General features: G+C 24.7%; 7 protein-coding genes across 7 annotated transcripts; 4 read left to right on the forward strand and 3 right to left on the reverse strand.

Moving 5' to 3' along the window:
• Window positions 1–62: 62 nt before the first annotated feature.
• On the forward strand, window positions 63–290 carry DICPUDRAFT_159329 (uncharacterized protein; the record flags this gene model as incomplete). Its single annotated transcript, XM_003294294.1, has 1 exon — window positions 63–290. One exon carries the CDS (start codon window positions 63–65, stop codon window positions 288–290), a length of 228 nt encoding a protein of 75 aa, XP_003294342.1.
• A 255-nt stretch (window positions 291–545) lies between these two features.
• On the reverse strand, window positions 546–3,803 carry DICPUDRAFT_51448 (uncharacterized protein). The gene is made up of 4 exons (XM_003294298.1): window positions 3,779–3,803; window positions 3,020–3,503; window positions 2,726–2,951; window positions 546–2,651 (listed from the first exon to the last, which is right to left on the reverse strand). The coding sequence occupies exons 2-4, from the start codon at window positions 3,500–3,502 to the stop codon at window positions 622–624; spliced, it is 2,739 nt and encodes a 912-aa protein (XP_003294346.1). The 5' UTR covers window position 3,503; window positions 3,779–3,803; the 3' UTR covers window positions 546–621.
• An 853-nt stretch (window positions 3,804–4,656) lies between these two features.
• DICPUDRAFT_84821 (uncharacterized protein) lies at window positions 4,657–5,427 on the forward strand (the record flags this gene model as incomplete). Its single annotated transcript, XM_003294295.1, has 1 exon — window positions 4,657–5,427. One exon carries the CDS (start codon window positions 4,657–4,659, stop codon window positions 5,425–5,427), a length of 771 nt encoding a protein of 256 aa, XP_003294343.1.
• A 520-nt stretch (window positions 5,428–5,947) lies between these two features.
• On the forward strand, window positions 5,948–6,998 carry DICPUDRAFT_84822 (uncharacterized protein; the record flags this gene model as incomplete). Its single annotated transcript, XM_003294296.1, has 2 exons — window positions 5,948–6,208; window positions 6,270–6,998. The coding sequence occupies 2 exons, from the start codon at window positions 5,948–5,950 to the stop codon at window positions 6,996–6,998; spliced, it is 990 nt and encodes a 329-aa protein (XP_003294344.1).
• A 1,095-nt stretch (window positions 6,999–8,093) lies between these two features.
• On the forward strand, window positions 8,094–10,139 carry DICPUDRAFT_159333 (uncharacterized protein; the record flags this gene model as incomplete). The annotated part of the gene is made up of 3 exons (XM_003294297.1): window positions 8,094–8,271; window positions 8,403–9,444; window positions 9,512–10,139. The coding sequence occupies 3 exons, from the start codon at window positions 8,094–8,096 to the stop codon at window positions 10,137–10,139; spliced, it is 1,848 nt and encodes a 615-aa protein (XP_003294345.1).
• Window positions 10,140–10,224: 85 nt separating this feature from the next.
• On the reverse strand, window positions 10,225–11,784 carry DICPUDRAFT_51452 (uncharacterized protein). The gene is made up of 3 exons (XM_003294299.1): window positions 11,395–11,784; window positions 11,186–11,311; window positions 10,225–11,118 (listed from the first exon to the last, which is right to left on the reverse strand). Exons 1-3 carry the CDS (start codon window positions 11,767–11,769, stop codon window positions 10,372–10,374), a joined length of 1,248 nt encoding a protein of 415 aa, XP_003294347.1. The 5' UTR covers window positions 11,770–11,784; the 3' UTR covers window positions 10,225–10,371.
• Window positions 11,785–12,383: 599 nt separating this feature from the next.
• Window positions 12,384–14,950, reverse strand: DICPUDRAFT_99929 (uncharacterized protein; the record flags this gene model as incomplete). Its single annotated transcript, XM_003294300.1, has 3 exons — window positions 12,384–13,283; window positions 13,356–14,766; window positions 14,933–14,950. The coding sequence occupies 3 exons, from the start codon at window positions 14,948–14,950 to the stop codon at window positions 12,394–12,396; spliced, it is 2,319 nt and encodes a 772-aa protein (XP_003294348.1). The 3' UTR covers window positions 12,384–12,393.
• Between the last annotated feature and the right edge of the window lie 508 nt (window positions 14,951–15,458).

The following is a 15,458-nucleotide window of genomic DNA, read 5'->3' on the forward strand; positions in this document are numbered from 1 at the left end:
GATGAACGATTTAGTTAAACTACCAGAATTAAACAAAATTATGATCGGCGATGGGTTCAGAAATGACCAAAGCAGGTATTATGGAAGAAATGATTAGCGATGCATTCAATATTGGTAACGAAGAGCTCGAAGAAGAAGCTGAACTTGAAGTTAATAAAATTATGGACGAAATTCTTACTTCAGGTCCATCTGTTTCAACTACAAATCCATTAGGAACAGAACAAGTAGAGGTAGAAGAAAAAGAAGATGACAGTGAATTACTTTCACGTTTAAATGCCCTAAAATCATAGACACAAATATTAAATAATTTTTAAAAACACTATTTATTATATTATAATATTATAAACGATAACAACAATCAATCTTATTTACCACTCACCCTTCTTCACTGTATAAATACACTTTTAAAAAAATATATATAATAATTTATTTTATATAATAATTTATATATTCTAAAATAAAATATAAAAAGATTATTATTTATTATAACAAATAATAAATAATAAAAAAATATACAAATGTTTTTTTTTTGTTTTTTTTTTTTTAAACTATAAAACTTTTATAAATGTGAAAAAAAAAAAAAAGAGTTATTTTATTTTTTATTTTTTATTTATTTATTATTTAATATTGTTTATCAAATTCATTTCTATGAATAAATGTAATACCTTCATTGTGAAGTGCTTTAATCATTGGTTTATAGTATTCTTTTGAAACTGGTCTGATGGCACCTCTTTCTTTAACTTGGCCTTCAAGTAAAAGCTCAGTAGCAATAGCAATTGGTAAACCAACTACAGTACCAACAGCAGATTGATCTTTTGAACCATAGTAAACAAGAGTTGAAGTTTTGGTTTCGTGTTTACCACCTTCCCATTCAATACCAATGATATTGTGTAAAATGATTAAATCTTTTTCTGATGGTAAAAGACTTAATTTGGTTTTGAGGAGTTCTGTGAATGCATCGAAAAAGTTACCCTCTAATTTAACATTAATCTCTTCAGAGAAAACACCTAACCAATCGAAAACTGAAAGAATGTGTGTGATTTTATCATCATCATATCCTTTTGATGGATAACCTCTTCTGGTTCTAAGTTTTCTTCTTAAAAGTTCTTGGGTTGGAATGCCATCGGCTAATGGAGATGGTAAAAGGGTACGCATAGCATGATTCCATGATAATGGTGATGATGATGGTTGGAGATGAGTTTTGGATGTGGTATCGAGAAGACCGATTTCAACAGCAGCTTCCATAACTGAGCAAAAACCTCTATAACGAATGGTACCACGGAAAAGTGTGCTTACATTTTCAATATCATAAGCTTTGGCTAAAAAGAGACAATCTCTATTTGGAACACCTTCTAATGAAAGAGCTGGGAAAATATCGACTGGTTGGAGTCTCTTGTAAACTTCTTGGCCAGAGATGAAAATATCTTGACCATCACGACGGAATTTAGAGTCATTAGTAACACCTGAAATAATTTCTTTTGGTGACCATGTGAATTTATAACCAAGTGGATTATCAGATGACTCTGGTGCTGGGAGACCACCACACCATGAAACGAATGATCTAATTTTACCACCCTTACTCTTGACATCGTTGATAACTCTTGAGGCTTCTAAATGATCAATACCTGGATCTAAGCCCATTTCATTTAATAAGGTAACACCAGCTTCTTTAGCTTGTTCATGAAGAGCTTCCATTTCTTTGCTTAAATAACTTGGACAAACCATATGTTTCTTATTACGGAGACATGATTCAGCTACTAAAATTGAAAGTTCGTCTGGTAATAAACTTGCAATAACTTTGAATTTTGAAACAAGTTCATCTAATGCTTCTTTGTTATGAACATCAATAACGACTGTTTGAATATCTGCGTCTGGTTCGACTGATGCTGCTTTTTTGGCTTGATCTAATGAAATATCACCAATTGTAATCTTGTGAGATGGATTTCTAGTTAAATATGAAATGGTTGAATAAGATACTGAACCAGCACCTAAAACTAAAATTCTTGAAATTAACTCCTCTCTCTTCTTTCTTAATTCGGTAATATATTCGAATGGTTTAGTTAATGAACCATGTGCTGTAATAACGGCTCTTTTAATTTCTGGTGCAATATCAGTCATCTTATCATATGGTAAAGTTGGGTCTGATTTGACAACAGCTTCAATGAATTTTGATAAATGGTCACCAAACCATTGAGTGGCTTCTTTTGGGAATTCTGTTGGTAAATTGTCAACAGCCAAGAATAAAATACCATCACGGTACATATATTGTTGATCTGTAGTTGGGTCGTGGACTTCTTGAGTTTTTGGATCGTAAATGTAAAGTGGTGAATCGATTGAAGTGGTGGTCATTAAAAACTCTAATGAACCATTAATATCGGCAGAGATATCAGCAACACCAATTAATCTTGTGTTATTATTTTCGACCATTTCTTCCATTTGACGAATGGTAATTAAACGTGGATATTTAGCATCCCAGTACATACAATTAATAATACATGAAATATATGGAGCATATTTTTCAACAAAGATTGGTTTATAGGTATGTGGTTGTGAATAATAATCTTTTTTATCAAATTTCTTGGTTGGATCAATTGGTGCTACCATATGTTCAGCTGTAATAATTGTACCATATAAAATACCTCTTTCACCCTCTAAATTAATTAATTGTAATAAATATTAATATTTTTTTTTTTAATATTGTGAAAACGTGAAATATAAAACTTACTTTTATTTTTAACTAAATCTACCATTTCGTCTGGGGTAACCATTTTGTGTGGGAGTAATTTAAAGATTTTAAGTGCACCTTGAGCTACAGCACCATCAGAGGTAAATGCAAATGTAAATGGTAAAAGGTCATCTGGTAAACCAACTTGTGAAATTTCTTCACCAATAGCTTTAACAGCCTCCATAGCACTTTCAAGTTTAGAATATACATATGAATAACCAACATGCTAAAATAATAAAAATAAAAAAATTAATATTCAAGTTGTAAAACCTTTATATATTGATGATTACTTACTAAGAATGGAGTTGAAAAACCTTTGGCTAATAAACGATCACCTAAAGCATGAAGCATATCAATCATACCAGCATAACCAGCAAAAGAACCGAAACGAACCAATCTTCTATTATTTTCATCAGTAATACGTTCATAATCAATTAAACGAATACGTTTTCTGTTGATTTCATCTAACATTGGCATATTGTATGGTTGAGCTTTGATAGTATGTGAAAAGAAAATATAGGTTTTATCTTCGTATAAATATTCACTTGGAACTTCTTTGACGGCAGCAATGACATCACATTCCTTTAAATCTTCTTGAATGATTGCACCTGCACGTTCATATAAAACATTTGGATAATTTCTGAGTGTTGATGGTTGTACAATAACTTTAATACCTTTTTTAACCAAATCTTCGACATGAGATGGAGCCAAAGGTGCTCTTCTTTCCCATCTATTTTTATCCTCTCTTCTAATACCCAATGAATAAACTTTTGTCATTCTTTATTGATAATAAAAAAAGTAAAAGTAAAAGTAAAAAAAATTAATAAATTATAAAACTATTATATTAAAAATGTTAATTGTAGTTGTAATTGTAATGTATATTGATTTAAAAAAAAAAAAATTACAGTTTTTAAAAAAAATTAATTTAAAAAATTAAAAATAAAAATAAAATAAATTAAGCTATTATTTTATTATAATATTAAAATATTAATTTTTACACATTTAAAGATTTTCTTTTTAAAATAATAAATAGAATTATCTGTCATTATTTACCTTGTGTGTTTATCGTGTGTGTTTGTAATATCAAAAATAAAAAAATAAAATAAAAATATAAAAAAAAAAATATTAAAAAAAACAAAAAAAAAAAAAATATTTTAAAAAAAAAATAAAAAATATAAAATTTTAATTTAATTTAAAATTTTTTTTTTTTTTCGCTATCATCATCATAATCCCAGACCTTATGGAAATTTCGGCTTGAAAAAAAAAAAATTAATTTTTTTAAGTAATTTTAATTTTTTATCAAAAAAGAATAATTTTTTTTAGATAATTATTATAATAATAATTCAAATTTTTAGAAAAAAAAAAAAAAATTAAAAAATAGTTTTCATATGAAAAATAATAAAAAAAAAAATTATTATAAAATAATTTATAAATAACCACAAAATTTTTTTTTTATATTAAACGAAACAAATAATATTATAACTCTATGTGGATATAAATATCAACTTTAAAAACTTCACAATATAATATCTTTAAAATAAAACATTATAATAATGATAATGATAATAATTAAATTTTTGTGAAGATATGGTTTACCTCTAAAAAATTTCCAAAGCCTTTATCAAATTTTATTAGATACCATCAAAATCAATATTGAATTCAAAAAGAAATGCTCAACACTCAACATGAGATTATAAAAGATATTAAAGGAGCATAGTCCATGTATGGAAAAGATCTACCAAAAGGTTTATTGAATTAAAAAAATAAAATAATAAATGACGATTTTTATTTTTTATTTAAAGTTTAAATTTTATTTGTAACTGTTTCTTTTTTTTTTTGGGAATTAATATTTTCCCACTTCACCAAAGATCTCGTTAAAAGTGATTTTTAAACAGTTAACTGTTTGAATTAATTATATTAACAAAAAAAAAATGTCATCAACCTTACAACAAACTTATTCATATTTAGAACAAATATTACCAATTATTAAAAAAGAAATAGGAACCGTAGATACTGAAATTAAATATCAAAAAGAAAAAATTGATAATGTTTCAAAATTATTAAAAGAACTAACATCAAACATAGTTGAATTTGAAAATCAAATACAGCAATTTCAAAATAACCTAAATCAATACTCTGAACAAAAAGCAAAAGATGAATCAGCCATAAAGGATCTCCAAGATGAAATTGATAAAAGTAGTGAGGAAGCTGCAAGACTTCAATCTGAAATCGATAGATATCAAAAGATGATGGATGAATTAGCAGAACTTGACCCTTTGGCTGCAGAAATAACAAGTATAATTGAAAAGATCAGAGGTGATTTCGACCAAATAACAAATAAAATTAATTCATTAAAAGAAAATATTAATGCTTTAAATACTTCATTAGAAAAAACCCAAGCGGATGAAGATTCATTAAATCAAAAAATTGAGTTAGCAAATATACATAAGATCCAACTACACAGACTTCAAGATGGAAAAAATCAAAATATTAAACAATTGGGCATAGAGAGAACCAACGATGAAAACTATAGACTTGATTTAATGAATCTTAAAGATAAAATAGAAGATATTTCAAAACGTATAGAGCTAGGAAAAGAATTTAAAGATGATTCTTTGGTTTCAAAAGAAGAAATCCAAAAGGAAATAAAAGATCTTTACACAAAACATCATAGGAAAGTACCAAATGGTGTATTAAATTAATAAATAAATAAAAATTTTATTTTCTTTTTTTTCTTTTAAAAATATAAGAAGTTTTTTTTTTTTCTCAAAACCTTGACATTAAAAAAAAAAAATAAAAAAAAAAATAAAATAAAAAACTTCAAAATAAATTTTAATAATTGATCAAGATTTGAATAAAAAAACAGTTCAATAAAGAAATGTCAACATATTATTGAAATATATAAAAACAGATTTAATCTCTATTTTTTTTATTAATTCAATTAATTAAATTATAATAATTAATAATATTTAGGTCTATAATTATATTGTTGTTTGAAATAATTCTTATTTATTAGATAAAGTTTAAAAAATAGAACGATGAATTTATATTTGAAAAAATAGAACAATAAGTTTATATTTTATTTTATTTTTTTTTTATTTTTATTTTTATTTTTTTTTGTAAAACTTTTTACTTTTATGAATTTAATAATAAAAAAAACTATTTAAATATAATTTTAATTTTGTTTTCATAATATTTTTATTTATTAAAATATTACAAACAATGCAAGAAAAATCAAGAGTGTTCAAATGGGACATAAACGATTTTAAAGAAAAATCATTTAAAAAACCAACTTTAAACTTAACATGGGATTATAAGTTCAATCCTCACTATGACGAAATTTTAATTAATGAAAATATAGAATGGTTGAAAGGAACAAAATTATTTTCTAACGAGTCAGACTATGAAAAGTTTATTTCATTAAAAACTAGTTATATGAATGCCTATTTATACTCCCATGGTAATAGAGAAGTATTTAGATATGTAAGTGCCTATTTATATAAAATATTACATAAAATACAAATTATTAATGATGATTTAATAGATTAATAGATTGAATGAATATATTTATATTATTGATGATCTTTATCTAGAAGATAGTGTATATGGCCAAGAATGGGTAAATCAATTGTTTGATAGAAATTCTAAACTCTTTAAAGAGGACCATGGTTCTTCATTTTTGTGGCAAATATTTGATGATATCAGGTCAGCAGGAAACTCAGAGGCCACTGATTATCTAATTAAAAAAACAAAAGAATGGATGGATTCAGTAATATTATTCAATAGCAAAGAAGTTCACTCAAACTATACCTTTGAAGAGTATTCAAGTTATCGTGGTGTAGAGGTTGGAATGATTTTTGCATTAGCTTGTACCAAGGTCCATTTACCACCATTATGTGATGAAATTGAAAATCATCCTCTCTACATAGAATTGCTTGGGAAATACTTTAATTCAATCCAGGTATTAATCAATGATATTCATTCATTCAACAAAGAAATAAAATCTTCAAGATTAGGAAACTATGTAAAGATAGCAGCATATCAATTAGGTTCAATACAATCAGCAATGGATCATTCACAAAAAATATGCAATGATTATATTGAAGCTATGGAAGAAAAATGTTTAGAGCTAGAGAGTATTTTCCCAAATAACAAAGATCTAGAAACCCATCTTTATCTTATTAAAACAATCATTGCCGGTAACTACTATGGTTCAAAAGATCCAAATTATCCTCGTTATAATGGCACTGTTTGTGAAGCTGATTATAAATAAATCAATTTATAATAAACCCTTTTTAAAGAAAAAAAATAAAAAATAAAAAAAAATAAAAAAATAATAAAAAAATAAAAAATAAAAAAAAAAATAAAAAAATAAAAAAATAAAAATAAAAAAAAAAGTAATTTATATAGAATTGTTTAATTATTTAATTATTTTTATAGTATATTTATTTAAGTATATTATTTATTATTTCCTTTTACTAAATCCACATGTTTTCTATTTTGATAATATAAAATAGATTTTTTTTTTGTGTTTTTTATGGTTTGAAAAGTTATAATGAAATTCACAAATAGATTTTATAAAAAAAAAAACAAATATAGTTTTATAGAAAAGATTTTTTTTTTAAAAAAAACATTAGCCTTTTACCCACCCTTATTAAAAATTTAATATTAAAAATTAAAATTTCCACCAACGCTGAGAAAAAAAAATCGTTAATGATTAAAATTTGCCTCTAAACCAAATTATCATCCAAATATCTTTTCATATTTTTTGGTTGAAATTAATAAATAATAAATAAATTAATAAAAAAATATAATATATTAATAATAATATTATTAATAATAGTAATTATAAAATATTATAAAATTATAAATAATAATAATAATAATATTATATTAAATAATATTAAAAAAATAAAAAAAAAATATTATAATAATAATATTGTTTATTTTTCTGTTTTAGAGTGTTTTTTTTAATCCTTTCAGGGGAATCTCTTCGTTTTTAAAAAAAAAAATAAAAAATAAAAAAAATTTAAAAAAAATAAAAAAAAAGATTTTTACCGTTATTCATTCTAGATATTATCATAATTTGGTATCAAGCTTGTAAAAAAAATCTATCTTAGCTATGTTTTTTTATAAAATTTATTTTTTTTTTTTTTTATTTTTTATTATTTTATTTTTTCCCACCTGTGTTTATCTGCGAGTATATTTATTTTATAGTTTGTGGTTTATCATAATAATAAAATTTTAAATTTCATCCAGACAATAAATAAAAAAAAAAAAATAAAAAAAAAATAAAATCATTTTTGAACACTCGTAAACAAAAAAAAAAAAAAAGCATATATTATAAATATATATCATTATATTAACAATGATGATATATAAAATTTTTATTATAATAATTATAATATTGATCAATAATAATGATCGGAATAATTTGTTTGTAAAATCACAATTTTTACCAGCATCACCCAATCCAATTGATAGATCCTATCGTTGTGAAAAATATATTGGAAATACGAAATGTGATGGATTTATTTTTGATTCAAGTAAGTATCATAAATAAATAAACATATATATAAATATCAACGATATTTTAAAATCCTTGTTTTGAAAGAAAAATGTTAATTTTTTTATTTTATTTTTATTTTTTAAATTTCTATTTTTTAATTTTATATAGATTCAATTTATGTAAATGATACAGATACTCAAAAATTAGCAAATGATACTGTTGAATTATTATTAAAATTTGCAGGTACCATTGGTAGTTCAGATTGTAAAAGCCTTTCAACAGTTTTATTTGTATGTAATACTTTTTTTAGATCATGTGTCGATGTTCCATTAGATGATGGAAGCAGTTTAGCCTTGCCAATTAAACCATGTTTCGATGATTGCAGTTTATCAACAGGTGCATGCAGTGTATCCGCTTTATTAGATTGCTCAGCTAAATATCCAGCACAAGCAGATCAAGGTGATATTTATCAGTTCCCAAAAACCGAAAATACTTATAATTTAGTTCCCTATGATGGCCAAGCTAATTTCGTTCAACAATGTTTAGATATCGATACAATGAAAGCTGGTTCAAATTCAGGAAACTATATACCAAATAATAATATTACAGGTATTTTCCCAAATGAATGTACAGCGCCATTAATCAAAAGAGTTTCTACCAATAGAAAGGAAGATGAAAAATTAGGTTTTCAATATTTGACACCTGATTCAGATTGTTTAGTGCCATGTCCAATCCCATTCTTTTCAAAAAGTGAATGGAGCTCCTTCAAGCATTTAACTACAGTCTCTGGTTCCATTGCTTTTGTTTGTGTTTTCTTTAATATTTTTACATATGGCTTTTTAAATACAAAACACGATCGTCATACAATTGGTATTCTATGTTTATCATTCTCTTTATGGATTTGTATGGTTTCAGATTTAATTGTCGCCTCAAGTGATGACTTTTCATTGGTTTGCCCAGAACCAGGTAGATTTGCAAGACAACACGATACAAGATGTGCTGCTAATGGTATTATTTTCCAATTTGGTGCTGTAAATACTGTAATGTTTTGGTCGGTTATGGCTTTCGATTTATGGTTGGTTATCAAGAAGTTATCACCATCAAGAAATATGGTAAAATTTTATATTATAGCAATTGAAGTTTTAGCAGTTATATTTACAATTTTACCAATTATTTGGAAACAATATGGTTATGGTTTTGGTGGTGTAGGGTATGTATAAATAAAATATATAATATAGTATAATTTAAATTTATCTAATTATTTTATAAATATTTAGTTGTTGGGTTTTATCTGATGGATGGCAAAATGGTGTATTTTGGATTCCCTTAACAGTTTGTTTATTTATCGGAACATCATTCATTTGTTTAATTTCATTTGAAATTTATAGAATTGTTAGAAATGTTGGTAAAGGAGCAGCGGGTGTATTAAAAGTTAATATTAGACCATTTTTAATTATTTTATTCATCTTTGGTGAATATGTCTATTTATTCATTTACCATTTCTATGTACAACACAATACTACTAAATTTACAAATAATATTAGAGATTGGGTTATTTGTTTACAAAGCAAGGGTTCAGATGAGTTATGTAAAAGACCAGAAACAATTGGATATGCATCTCAATTTATATTTTTATTTTTCCTCCGTTTATTAGGTATCGAAGTATTAATTTTTTATGGTATAAACACAAGAACAAAGAGAATTTGGAAGGAATCAAAACTATTTAATAGTAAATACTTTAAAGCCATCAGAGAAAAATTATCATCAATGTCATCCAAAGGTGCCACATCAAGTACAAAGGGTGCTCAAACTACAACAAATAATTCAGACTATAACACTTCTCAATTAAGTGTAGAGTTATCACAAAATACAAAGGGTTATTACGACATAGAAGATGATTTATAGATAATTGTATATTTAATAAAAAAAAAAAAAAAAAAAAAAAAAACAATATTTTAAAAATAAAAAAATAAATAAAATATTATTATTTGTATTAAATAAATTGGTTTTTTTATTATCTTTAATATTACAATAAATACTTTTATTGAGATATTGATATATAGTTAATATTATTTATTTAAAAAATATTTTTAAAAAAAAAAACAACTTTTGTATACCCTTTTAAATTGTCATTGATTTATTTTACTAAATTTGCATACATTTTCTTTTGTTCATCCGAGATCTTTGATTGTTGCTCATAGTCCTTTGGAATAATAGATTGGGAAATTTTAATAAATTCAGAGAGTGGACACATGCCATCAACTTCTTTATCTTTGCATTCACCAATGTGAACTGGTTTATGATTATAAATAACTTTAACATATTGATGATTGATGAGTTCCTTTTCGTTGGATCTGCCGAATCTTGATGGTGCTTCATAGTTTTTATCTTGGAATAAAAGGTATTCTAAAGCGGATGATGTTACTGGGTGTCTATTATCTTCATACATATCGTAGGCGACTAATAAGGCAGCTAAAGTAGTATCATGGCCAGAGTAGAGGGCTAGTTTTAAATCTTTAACAGATGAGTCATTGACACCTTTAAGATACATTTGTTTATTCAAGTCATTAACGAAACGACCGATACCAAGTTGGGACATCTCTGGGAAAAATCTCATTGATTTGAACTCTTTGGCACTTTCAGCATACATTCTTTCAATAATCTCTGGTGTGAAACCTTTTGGTAATGGTAATCCATTGTTTCTGAAACAATCAAATGAATTTACTAAACCTGCATATGATCTCCAAGTTGGTACATAAAATGCTGTATCAAATTTGCTATCCTCAAAAATCTTTTGAATTTTTTTTGTAAAGTCCTCTAATTTGCTTTTTTTATTTTCTTCAATTACATCTCTATGTTTTTTTAATAATGATTTTAAGAAATTCTTTTAAAATTTAAAATATTAATATTTTTTTATTTTTTTTTTAAATATTAAATATTTAAATACTTACATATCTTGGTGAGGATCTTGGATACATATTCTCATCAGCTTCATTCATAATATAGAATGAACTATGGTGTGGTGATTTTTCTTGATTATCAGAGAATGAACCACCATAAAGTCCATGCATTAATGACTAAATATCATATGATAAAAATAATATTAAAATTAGTATTTAAAATAAAATTTCAAAACAACAATATTAATAATTATAATTACTCTAGCACTTGAAATAGTTCTTTCTCTATTTGTTGATCTAATAAAAATTTGTTTGGAGTTGTAATCTTTATCTAAGAAATGAAGATGATCAATAAATAATTTTTTATATGCTTTACCAACGTTGATTTGATCTTGAATACCCAAGACTGTTAATTGACCCATATTACATTCTGGTCTTTCCTCATCTTTATTGGTAATTAATTGATCTAGTGAATTGCAAATCCACATTGTTAATGGATATCTCTTGGATTCTGGTGTTCTTCTACCATGTCTTGTAATAATTTGAACAAATTTTAAATCGTACTTGTCACTTTCATATTCTTTGTATGGTACATCTGTTGATCTTAATGCTGAATAGGTAAACTTTGGGTCCATATGTTCATTTTTAATGGTTTCAATTTTTTTTCCGATACCACCGGAGGGTTTATTGCTTGTAGTACTACCATCATCTAACCTTGTAGTCATTGAATTTAAAATAAAATTTATCATTATTAAAAACTTTATAAAATTTAATATTATTATTGTTTAAAATTAATATTATTTATAAATAAATGTTGTTGTTATGTTGTAATTAAAAATAAAAAAATGAAATGAAATTTTTATCTTCAAAAAAAAAAAAAAAGAAAAAATAAAAATAAAAATTAAAAAATAAATTAAAAAAAAAAATAAATTAAAAAAAATATTTTCGTTGAAATATATATTTCTTTTTTATAAAAATTAATATATTAATTGATCAATTAATAATTCGAAAATTCCTTATTCCAAATTCTTGTATAAAACTTGGTATTCTTGAGTTTTTTTATTTTTTTTATTTTGAATTATTTTATTGATTTTTGCAAATAAATATGAATATAGTTTTTGAATTATTTTATTTTATTTTATTTTAAATTACACAATTGAAAAAAAAGAAAAGTTTTTGAAAAAAAAACAAATTGGTTAATTTTTTTTTTTGAAATGTATTTATGAGTTTTTTTTTTTTTTTTTTTTTTGGTGAATGATTTATCTTAATGCACACAAAGAACCATAATGGAATTCTGCGTAATGTGATAATAAAAATACTTTATCGTTACTAATTGAAGTTGGAATAATTTCAATAAAAAAACTACTTTGAGATTCAATTGATGAGATAATTGAAATTTTAGATTTAAAGATTTCTGCAGCAGCGAGCAAAGTTAAATGATCACCCCAATTTCCATTTTTCGACATATCGTTACAATAATCTTCCCAATTATTAGTATGGACAAATTGGCATATGGTTGCACCATTTGGTAGGGAGAAGTCTTTGTTCTTTCTTAACCAATCAACGATTGTTTTTCTAATTTCTGAACTATGGTTCAAATCACCATAGATTTGGTCGGATAATGCATGCATTTGGCAATTACCATCACCCGGGATTTCCTTGCTGTTCTTTAATTGGTAGAGTTCTAAACGTTCATTTAAACGTTTTTGAGCGATTTCGACCTCTTTGGATTGAAGAGGGGGATGAAGATTTAATAATACATTGGAGCTGATCAAAGATGAATCATGATTCATATTCTTTTGAACCAAACCTTCTAATAATAAATTATTTTTAATTTCATGGTATTGATCTTGATCTTGACCGCCAATAATATGTGGAGATGAATTATTATTGTTGCTATTATTGACAACTTGTTGTTTTTTAAATTGATCATATTCTTCGATTCTCTTTTTCTTTTCATCTTCGATTGATTTCATTATTTGAATATACCATGATTTATTTCTATAGTGCTCAATATCTTGATCTAATTGAATTTGTGATGCAGCAGCAACTCTATCATTTGATTCATTGATAAAATATTGAATCCAAATATGTGCTTTTTCTTCTTGATCTAATAAGCTACAGGTTTTACAATAAAGAAAATAATAAACTAATTAAATGATAAATTAAAATTATTATTAGTATAAATTAAAAAATAAAGAAAAATAAAATATAGACATACTTGAATCTGAAATTGGATTTTTTGAAGCTTCGACAAAATAGTTATTTGAGGTTTTTAAATAAAATGTTAAATGTTCATGATACTTTTCATCATATGAAGGTGGCTTTTGCGATTTGTAGCTAACAAATCTATTTGAGGATACTTGATAAATATCTTGCATTTGTTTGAAATAGCTAAAACAAAAGCAAGCAAAATAGTATTTATATTTCGAATCTGTTTCTCTTTGTACAATATAGGTTAGATTGGCGAATATGTGTTGAAATATTAGATTTTTGATACTCCAATCAATCTTGTCGATATAGCCGAAATAATCTTTGTTGGTTAATGCTGAAAAAAGAGTTTGAGTAAAGAATACCAATGAGTCTGAAGTAATTTGAGAGGTTTCATAATATTCATTTAGTTGTTTGGCCATTTCGAATTGTTCGTTAAAATATTTGATGATTGGATTATTATTTCTTCTTGATGGAACCAAGGAGGAACCACTGATTGATTGGGCCAATATATTTTGCTGTTGTTGTTGTTCTGATTGTGCTTGAAATGATTTTGCTAACTTTTCAATCATAAATCTAGTTTTAACCAAAATTAATTTAAAATTAATATCTAATATCTTTGGAAGATTTTGATCATTTGATAATTTCATTAAAACAAGTATAGTTGCTAAACCACTGAAATAATATTGAAGAATATCAATCTTTGTTAATGGTGTTGGAGGTGTTGATACTTCAAATGGTAGTGTAAATGGTAATGATGAGTTGTGTACATTTCTACCACTTTGAATTCTCAAAAGGAATGAATTGCATTCTTTTTGTGTTGGTAAAGGTGCGCTATCAAACTTTGAATTGTTCCCTCCAATATTTTGCTCCACAAATAAACTATGTTTTTCTTTAATTTCGATAAAACAGTTTTGATAAAATTCTTCTAATTTTTTTAAATTATCTTGGTTATCTTTATTAGTTTGTGTGGTTTCAAGTTTTTGCATGTTTTGTTGTTGTTGTAGTGGTGGTTGTTGCTGTTGTTGTTGTTGTTGTTGTTGTTGTTGTTGTTGTTGTTGTTGTTGTTGTTGTTGTTGTTGTTGTTGTTGTTGCTGTTGTTGCTGTTGTTGAATATTAAATTGCTGTTGGTTATTTTGTGGATAAATATTATGAGGTTGTACTTGTGGGCTATAATGTAAATAATTTTGAGGTTGTGGGGTGTATGGGTGTTGATATGGAGGATGTTGGTAAAATTGTTGGTTGGATAATTGCTGCAAAAATGGTTGTGTTGGTTGTGGATGAATTTGTTGTAGTTGGGGTTGCTGATGAATTAGTTGGATGAATGGCTGTGGAATTGGTTGTTGTGGAATTGGTTGTTGTGGAATTGGTTGTTGCTGTGTTGAAAAATAATGCTGTTGTTGATATTGCTGTGATGCTTCCTAATATATTTATATAATTAGTTAACTTATTGTAGATTTTATAAAAAAAAAAAAAATTTATTTTATATTTTATTATTTATATAAAACTATAGTTTATTATTGTTTATAGTTTATATAAAAAAATCTAAAATATGTATAAGCAAAAGGGCAGTATTAATATACATACTAAAGGAAGGTGGGGCATGATTCTATATATTTTATAATTATATATATTTTTTAAATTAAAGAAATATTAAAATAAATAAATATTAAAGAAATTATAATGAAAAAGAAAGGGTGTGGTTAATAGGTGCCACAACTTAAAGGAATAGTGTGTGTTAAGTTTTTAATTGTAATATTAAAAAAATTATTAAAAAAATTATAAAAAAAAAAAATTTTAATTAAAATAAATTTTTTTAAAAATTAAAATATTTTATTTTTTTCTTTTTTTTTTGAGTAAAAAAAATAAGTTGGAAACAAATAATTATAATAAAAAAAAATACTTAAAAAAGGTTATTGATTTTTTTTATAATAATAATAATATTATTTTTATATATATTTATAAATATTAATGTGAATTTATTTATTTCTATTATTGAAACACACAAATTTTTCTAACTATTTTCTTTTTTTTTTTTTTTTGATCAACAAAAATATTTTTTTAATTTTTTTCTTTTAAAAATTTTATTTATTTTTTAATTTTTTTTTTTATT

Source organism: Dictyostelium purpureum (assembly GCF_000190715.1).
Source record: "Dictyostelium purpureum unplaced genomic scaffold DICPUscaffold_542, whole genome shotgun sequence".
NCBI lineage: Eukaryota > Evosea > Eumycetozoa > Dictyosteliales > Dictyosteliaceae > Dictyostelium > Dictyostelium purpureum.

Excerpts from the sequence above, each read along its gene's own strand:
- DICPUDRAFT_51452 (XM_003294299.1), bottom strand. The coding sequence starts at position 11,769 with ATGGACCCAAAGTTTACCTATTCAGCATTAAGATCAACAGATGTACCA. Across the intron at positions 11,312-11,394 it reads GAACTATTTCAAGTGCTAGA|TCATTAATGCATGGACTTTA; the intron begins GTAATTATAATT and ends TATGATATTTAG. Across the intron at positions 11,119-11,185 it reads CAAGATCCTCACCAAGATAT|AATTTCTTAAAATCATTATT; the intron begins GTAAGTATTTAA and ends AAATTTTAAAAG.
- DICPUDRAFT_51448 (XM_003294298.1), bottom strand. The coding sequence starts at position 3,502 with ATGACAAAAGTTTATTCATTGGGTATTAGAAGAGAGGATAAAAATAGA. Across the intron at positions 2,952-3,019 it reads GTTTTTCAACTCCATTCTTA|CATGTTGGTTATTCATATGT; the intron begins GTAAGTAATCAT and ends TTATTATTTTAG. Across the intron at positions 2,652-2,725 it reads AGATTTAGTTAAAAATAAAA|AGGGTGAAAGAGGTATTTTA; the intron begins GTAAGTTTTATA and ends TAATTAATTTAG.